Source organism: Cebus imitator, unplaced genomic scaffold, assembly GCF_001604975.1.
Source record: "Cebus imitator isolate Cc_AM_T3 unplaced genomic scaffold, Cebus_imitator-1.0 Scaffold192, whole genome shotgun sequence".
Lineage (NCBI taxonomy): Eukaryota > Metazoa > Chordata > Mammalia > Primates > Cebidae > Cebus > Cebus imitator.
In genome coordinates this window covers 165,614-173,761 of record NW_016107507.1, presented here as the reverse complement: position 1 = coordinate 173,761, position 8,148 = coordinate 165,614, and the positions used below count along the sequence as shown (strand labels likewise).

At 41.3% G+C, this 8,148-nt stretch overlaps 1 protein-coding gene across 1 annotated transcript in view; it reads right to left on the bottom strand.

Moving 5' to 3' along the window:
- PRKAR2B (protein kinase cAMP-dependent type II regulatory subunit beta) overlaps nucleotides 1-6,831 on the bottom strand; it is a 103,585-nt gene extending 96,754 nt beyond the window's left edge. The window contains exon 1 of the mRNA XM_017546927.2: nucleotides 6,270-6,831. Within this exon, the coding sequence (XP_017402416.1) occupies nucleotides 6,270-6,576 (307 nt within the window). The 5' untranslated portion in view covers nucleotides 6,577-6,831. The remainder of the gene's footprint in view (nucleotides 1-6,269) is intronic.
- Between the last annotated feature and the right edge of the window lie 1,317 nt (nucleotides 6,832-8,148).

Below are 8,148 nucleotides of genomic sequence, written 5' to 3'. Positions count from 1 at the left end.
AAAAAAAAAAAAAAAAAGCTGGTAACTGTCTTATTTAAAATAAGCTAAATGGTTTGATTTTTGATAGGTAGAAAAATTAAAGTACTCATGCTTCAATTTCTGTTTAGTTGTTTCCATTGCATGTCTTCAGACAAAGTGTAAGTTACTCATGCAAGCCTTCACAACTGGTTGTACTTCTCTCTTGCTCGCTCCCTCCCTCATTCTCTACTGACTTCATTACCTTCCTCCCTTTACCTCCTTTCTTCCAAAGCCCAAAGTAATAGATGGATAAGAGAAGAAAGGACACTATTTCAAGTTTTTTGGTTTCCCAATTTTAACCCCTAAAGCAATCCACCTACTATTACTAGTAAAATGAACAATGTTCTTAATTTCTGCTTTGAAAAGCACAATCACCATCTCTAACTCAAAATAATTTTATAACTTTTCTGATACTATTGTTTTATGCTCATAACTAAGATAATGGTTGCAATATTTTAGCCATTGTCATGAATGATGTAATCCATTTCAGGAGGATTTAAAACCACCATTTAAATCTCTAATAGCCAAAAACTAGAAAGTGTCATTAATTACAAAATCCTGGAGCTCTTTGCTACAAATTATGAGTTGAAAGGATATGGATTTTATTACTGTGTAACATGAAATCCCAAGTAAAACTGCCACATAAGCTCATTTCCTACTTCCTCTCTCCAAAGAAGTGTAATGCTGGATTCATTTCCATAAAATACAATGAAATTGCTATTGTGCAAAAAATGTATACAGCTCCGTATGATTTTATATCAATGATATCATTTATTTAACACATTGTCCTAAGGGCCTTACGAACATTAATCCATTCATCCTTGTAACAGCTTTATAAGGGAGGTATTATTAATATATAAGTCAATGTTTCTAGCACAATACATCATACATTTTTAAAAGTCTGAATTTAAGTTAATCCCAAAAAATTAACTTTGCATATATTTTTCAAACTAAAAAAAAGTATTTACAAGGCTAACAATATATTAAAAGGACATTTTGACTTTTAGTCAGCTGTACTGACTATAATGACTATATAATTACAACCACTCAAATAAATTTATTTAGTTGTATGGTGGTAACCACATCCCATAGGAGATGAGAGCAAACAACTGGCTACTTTGTCTCATGATGATTTCTAGTGGGCACTGAGAAAGAATACATTTTTTAAAAAACACATAGAGGTTAGCCTGATAAATTGGCCAAAGCAACTTTTTCTTTTTTTTTTTTTTTTTTTTGACACAAAGTCTCTGTTGCCCAGGCTGGAGTACAGTGATGTGATCATGTCTCACTGCAGGCTCTTCAAACTCCTGGGCTCAAGCAATCTTCCCATTTCAGCCTCCAAAGTACCTGAGACCACAGACGTATGCCACAATGCCTGGCTAATCTTTGCATTTTATTGTAGAGATGGGGCCCCACTCTATTGCCCAGGCTGGTCTCAAACTCCAAGGCTCAAGCAATTCTCCCACCTCAGCCTCCCGAAGTGCTGGCATTACAGGCATGAGCCACTGCACCTGGCCAAAATGCAACAATTATTTAAAGCTTTGACTATTCTATGATTTCCTGCTGTAAGTGAGACCATGAACTCAACAGATAATAGAGTGAGCCAGTTACCAACATCTCCAAAGCATATACTTGGGAAGTCAATCTCACTCTTATTGTTTTACCACCTCATTTTAGGAAGACCACATAAACCGTTTCAGGTTTCTCTTGTAGTCAAATTACAATAAAGCTTAGATCTTCTAATACTGTATTTAACAAAGATGAAGAATATCTTCTCATAATTCTCTAAGAAAACTTCAGACACATGAATATTTTTTCTCAATTCTCTTTCAATCATTTCTTCTCATGATGTATAAATTTATTCTCTTAATTTCCCACCAGTCCATCACCACAAGCTCTAACTTTACAATATTTTGCTTGACCTTAAGGACGTTTTGTAAATTCTCCAAATTCCCTTTGATTTGGTTTTTACCAAAAGATTCTAACAACACTGGACATGGGACAGAGTTAAGAGTATTAAGTCATAGTTATTACCCGGTAAATTGTAATTCATTACCTTTGATATACTTGACTTATGGGGTATGATTCTATATTTTTGGTATGTGTATCTTATTTTTGGTATGTGTATCCATTGTGACCTCTAGATCTTTTTCTTCTATAACAAAAAAAAAATCAGCTCTTTATTTTATATCACAGTAGCTATTTTTTCTCCCAGATTGACTACTCTGCATGTGCCCATGTGTAGTTAATTTTGTTTCTGACCACTTTTTCATTTATCAGAGTAATCTGAATGGTATTTACTTCATTTTTAGTTTCAGCAATTCCGCTGAAGAAATTATTGGGCAACACAAGATCTCTTAATGATGCCTATATAAAATCATTACCCACAGATTTTACTCCAAACTAGTACTGACACAATGCTGTAGCCTACTGTGAACGTTTCTAAGAAATTCAAGGCCTAGGGATGCTACCCTTTCAGATGTGACATGTCAAACTGTATTTGCTTTCTCTAGGATAGGGAAGAGGGAGGCAGAGTAGATGCCAAGAGGTTTCCATTATGGCTTCTTTCTGGCCTTTGAGTTTCTCTAGAAAGCGTCACCATAAGCCATTATCATTCTAACACCTAAAGCTTGCCCTTTTGACCAGTATTGAGAGTAAATGGAAAGTAACAATTAAAATTGATAAGGTTGGAATAGGAGAGGGAAAGGAGAGCTATTAGAAGAGGAAGGGATCCTTTGGAAAGGTAGGAAAGAAGACCACATACACCCATCTGATTGTTTGGTCTAGTGCCACCTATGGCCATGCCACCTGACCCTCAAAAATCACTGAGTCCTGGCCAGGAAACATTTTTCCAGCTAACTGCAGGTGCCTGGCTTATTTGATTAAACCACCACACTACAAGGTGAAGGTCATATGCTTGATTCCTATGTCCATCAATGGGCACTAACTCCAACCTGTCATAAATACCATCACTTATGTTAAAGAGACTCACATGAAAGGATAAGAACCAACGATGCAAATCCATCACCATTACTGAAAAAATAACCAGGGAAATCCTGACTTGTGAGTCACCCCACAGAACAAATTCCATTTAAGAACTCCCTTATGATCCTGGGCTTCAAGGTTAGACAGAAAGACTAAGAAATCAGGCTCCACTACCTAGTTGTTTTATGTGTGACTTTGGACAAGTTAATGTTTTGGAGCCTTAGCAATAAAACACATTAAGGATCCCAAATAGAGCTTGATATATAAGGGATACTCAGGTTATAGTAGTTCCAGCCCCATCTGGAGATATAATCTGGTATTCAAGAGCACAGGGATGAAGCCAGGTCCACCTATATCCCAATCTTGATTTTGCAGCACATTAGCTGTGAAACACAGGGCAAGTGATGGCCTTATCTTTCTCATAAAGCTGAGATTTAAAAAATAAAGGATTCAGACAGCACACAGCAAACGTCAATTAATGACAATTATGTTTTCATTGTTAATAAGAAGATAATATTATCACTATCTGTAAATGTTTTCCAAAGTATAGTCATGGAACTACTGGTATCAGAATGACCTGGGATGTCTATTGAGGGAGAAAAAAAGGATACCATGTCCCATCTCAACCTATTCAAAAAAGCTCTCCAAAAATGGTACAGGGTAATGGTCATTTCTGAATCAAACGTCCTTGAGATGCCTATGAAAATTTCAGAATTATTGACCCAGCAGGTCTTGTGCTGCATCATAGTAAATTAAGACTTGTTTTCCAATCCTTATTTTTTAGTATGCCAGAATTGGCCAGTCTCTGGGGTTTTTTGCAATGTGGCACATTTCTGGACACAGATGTCAAACTAACAGGCTCATAATTTTTAGGCTCACTCCAGTTTTTTCCCCCGAATGGTACGGTACTATTTTGACTTTTTTTCTTCTGACCAGAGGTCAGCAAGCTATGGCTTTTATCTGCAGCTAGTTTTGTACAACTCCAACCCTCAGAAGGCGTATGTGTTTAAAAAAAAAAAAAAGAAAGAAAGAAAGAAGAAGAAAGAAGAAAGGAAGAAAAAGAAGTATTAGTAGTAGTGATCAAGACCATACATTGCCCACAAAGTCTAAAACATTTACTATCTGGCCTTTACAAGAAAAGCTTGCCAACCACTTTGTAGACTATAATTAAATGTTTTTCAACTTCAGGTCTCAACACAATTCAAAATATAAAGAATTGATTCAAATAGGAAATATCAAAAAGCACTGCATCTGACCTAAGGAAGTACCTGTACTATTGCCAAAGTTTGAGTTGTACACGTGTCTGTGCCTCCTGGGTAATGATCAAATTGTATCTGGTTGCAGTCAAAAAGTTTTAAAGTCCTTGGGGTTGAGGCTGGGGAGTAAACAGAGCAATTGTTTAACAAGCTTAACTTGTTTAAGTCACATTAAGCAATTTTTACAGTAAAGGTGGCTTGGAGACTGTAAGGCCATATAAAATGATCCCTGCTGTTCAGAAGTTAACAGCTTATTTCTTCACCACAAAATGAAAATTAAATCTCATCTGTGCACAATATATTGTTTAATAAGAAAATGGAATCATCAATGGAAAGGACTTCAAATTTATCATATAAACAAAAGATTTTGATTATATTAACAACATATACAGAATATATATAAAATCTTTACCAAGTCCCTTAGTTCCTAGTTTTCTCCTTCTGGGAAAAGAGTCCTTTTTTCCCCTTGGTGTGTGTGCATGAACATGTGTGCATGCGTCGAGAGCATAAAAGAAGTATTAGATGCCTCTGCCCTTTCTGTCATGTTACCGGCTGCTGCTTCTTATCTATTTAAAACATGCATTCTTTCATCTTTCTCTTGTTTCTGGTAAGAAAATTATTTGATTCGATTCTTGTGCAAAAACAACAATTAAGACTATGATTATCCTCTTGGGAAAATATTTAAAAGTCCAAAATTAAAATTGTAAGTAACAAGCTTCACTTTTATCTTCATGGAACACTAATTTCCAGGGTTTCTGGGATTGTTTTAGACAAGCTAAAAACACATCAATTTTATAAGCCATTTCAACATGTAATCCCGTAAAGAAAGAAACAGCTTCCTAGAAGCATACACAAGGAAATCAAATGACACTTTTAAAGGTTTTCATTTTATGGAATACACTGCGGACACACAAACCACAAGCAGCGTAAATAAATAAAAGCTGGTGCAATGGTGCATGCATGTTTGCCTTACACCACAAAGAGAAAACACTTGCACATTGCACTCCATGGTATTTTAGCTTGGGTTGCCATAAAAATGGGATTTGGGCACGTTGTGTAAATACAGGGGGCTGTAAATGAGGGTGTGTGTCTGGGTGTGTTAGGGAAAGAGGGTTGTAAGCAAAAGGGGTGGGACTTGCCAGGAGCAGCTATTTGAGAAAATTCCTTTTTCTTTCCCATTCATTCTTTCTAGCTCTACTGTCTGGCACAGTCCTTACAATTACTCACTGGCTTTTCATTCTAAAGACAACCAACAAGCCTTCGGAACTTCCTATAGTGCTTTTCTCATACACTTTAAAAAAAATAAAGCACCAAATAATTCAATACGTGCTTTATATAAAAAGCAAAACATTAACCTGTTTCCTCTTCCAAAGACCCCAGTGGGTTTCAGACTAATAGGATCCTTTGTTACATGTCCAAAAATAACACAACATGGTATTGGTAAATTGGAAAATAACAGACAACTCTTAATCTGAGGATGTCAGAGCTATTGGCCATAAATTTTGTTCTGCCCCAGTGAGTTCAATTTCAAGCTTCTTTCAGTGAATCTACCATCCTAACAACAGTAAAGCCAATCACATTAAACACTGTTCGCCTTTTCTCTTTCGACATTCCATTAATACAAGGGCTGAAAGAAGACGCCAAGTGGGCCAGTTTCTTTATGCACAATGGTATCCTCCAAGCGAAATACCTCCAACCACAGCGAAAGTTGTCTTTCTAGCAGATGCCCACCCCAACCGGCCCAGGCAGACGGGCAGAGGAAAGCGTAACCTCCGAGCTCTCCCACCTCCAGAGGAAGGGAAGAGGGTATGACAAGGGAGCAGAGTAGGAAGGTGGGCGAGTGGGAGAGACAGAAATGGATGCTGAGGGGGTGGGAGAGATGGGAAGGTAGGGAAAGGTGGAGAATGCGTGGAGAGGTGGGTGCGCAAAGCAGCAGGATCCGAGAGCACAACGGGGAGCGGTAGGGGACAGCGAGGGGGTCCGGGGGCGCGGAGGGGGTCCGGTTCTCACCATTGAACGCCCCTGCGTCTGTGGGCGCCGCCTCCTCCTCCTCCCCGTCCTCGGAGTCGGAGTGCATGGGCTCCTCGGCGAAGTTGACCCCCTTGCTGGGGGTGCCGCCCCCAGCAGCGGCGCCCGCGTCCCCCCAGGTCCTGCCCTCATGGCTGAAGCGCGCGGTGCCTTTGCGCTCGTTCTCCTGCTGCAGGCGCGTGAAGTGCTGCAGCGCGAACTCTAGCAGGTCCGCGGGCTGGTGCCTCAGCACCTCCACCGTGAAGCCCTGCAGCAGCTCCGTCAGCCCCGCCGGGATCTCGATGCTCATCCTGCCTCCCCAGCGGCAGGCGCCCGGGCGCCGCCCTCGCCCCCTCCCCGGCCCGGCCTCGGGCCCCGCGGCTGCCGAGCGAGCGCCGACGGCGCTGGCGGCGCTACCGGCTGCGAGCGCGGCGCACTGGGCCCCGGCGGCCCGGCTGGCCCGGCCCGCGGCTCCTGGCGCGCGGCTGCTCCGTGTGGCGGCGGCGGCTGAGCGAGCGCGGCCCCGGGAGGGCTGGCAGCATCTCCTGCTCCTCCCGGTCCCGCCGCGGCCGCGCCTCTCCCCCGCCCGGTCGCCCCGCCCCCGCCCCGCCGCGGCGCGCGGGAGGGGGCGCGGGAGAGCGCGCCCACGTGACCCCCGGAAACCATGGCAACCTCCGCCGGCGGGCGCCGCGCACCCGCGGCTCTGACCGCGCCAGGGTGGAATGCGCTGGCGGGCGGCGCGCGGAGGGCTGGCGGGCCCCCGCGAGGCCGCCTCGGTGTCCACCTGTCCGCATGTCCTGGAGCTTGCTGGCCACTCGCCCCACTTCCCACTCAGAGCTGGTGCCAAGAGATTTGTCGTGAAACTTCAGCCTCCACCTTAGTAGTGGCATTTTATTTTCCTTTTAGAATCTAGTTGCATGATAAGTGTTGTTAATGTCCTTTGTTTGAAGTCTTGTGGTGGTACTGGTTCTCTTTTGGACAAAGAAATGCTACCCCATCTTTGTGACGTCTTTCTTTTTCTTCCACCACATTTTATCCAGCTTTTTCTCATCCATCCTGTCTATTATGTTTTGCCTTACTGATGCTATTTCGTTATACACTCCATGCACTTACTATTTATTGAGACAAAGACACCATTTATTGGTATCTATCGAAGTTGATCTCCTTCAAATAGGATAGTGCAGGGTGAGGCGCTGATTATTTTAAAACTTTATACTTTGAGTGATTTTGACTTTATCTCCAAAAATTGAAACACTTCAGTATAAAGAAAAATAGAATTACTTGTGTTTGCTTTTAAAGTAGAAGTCTTTGACTTTGAAATTAGGCTTACTTTGCAAATGTTTACAATTTTGAAGTAGAAATAATTGACTTTTGTCAATTAAATACTACTTAAGTACGCATACTTCATTTTCTACAATTACCATATCATTGTAAATAAAGTAGTTTAAGAGCAAGCTCGCTTGGTTATTCTGATTTATCTTCCCACCCACGGAAGAGTAAACACATGACTGGGGAAACTCAAAGACTAGAAATCAGAGACGTAACAAACTAGGCCCTTTTGTAAGAATGGATCTTGATGTTAACCTTTTGTTAATGATGCATCCTATATTCACTCCATGAGCCAATGTATTTCTCTATTTTCATTTCTTATCAACTTCATAGTAATAATGTTGTTTTTAAATATATAGTAATATAGAGCTTCTAATTGTGTCAAACATTTTAAGAATTAAACTTTTATAAAATATGGTGAGCGCGGTGGCTCAAGCCTGTAATCCCAGCACTTTGGGAGGCCAAAGCGGGTGGATCACCTGAGGTTGGGAGTTGGAGACCAGCCTGACCAACATGGAGAAACCCCGTCTATACTAAAAATATGAAATTAGCC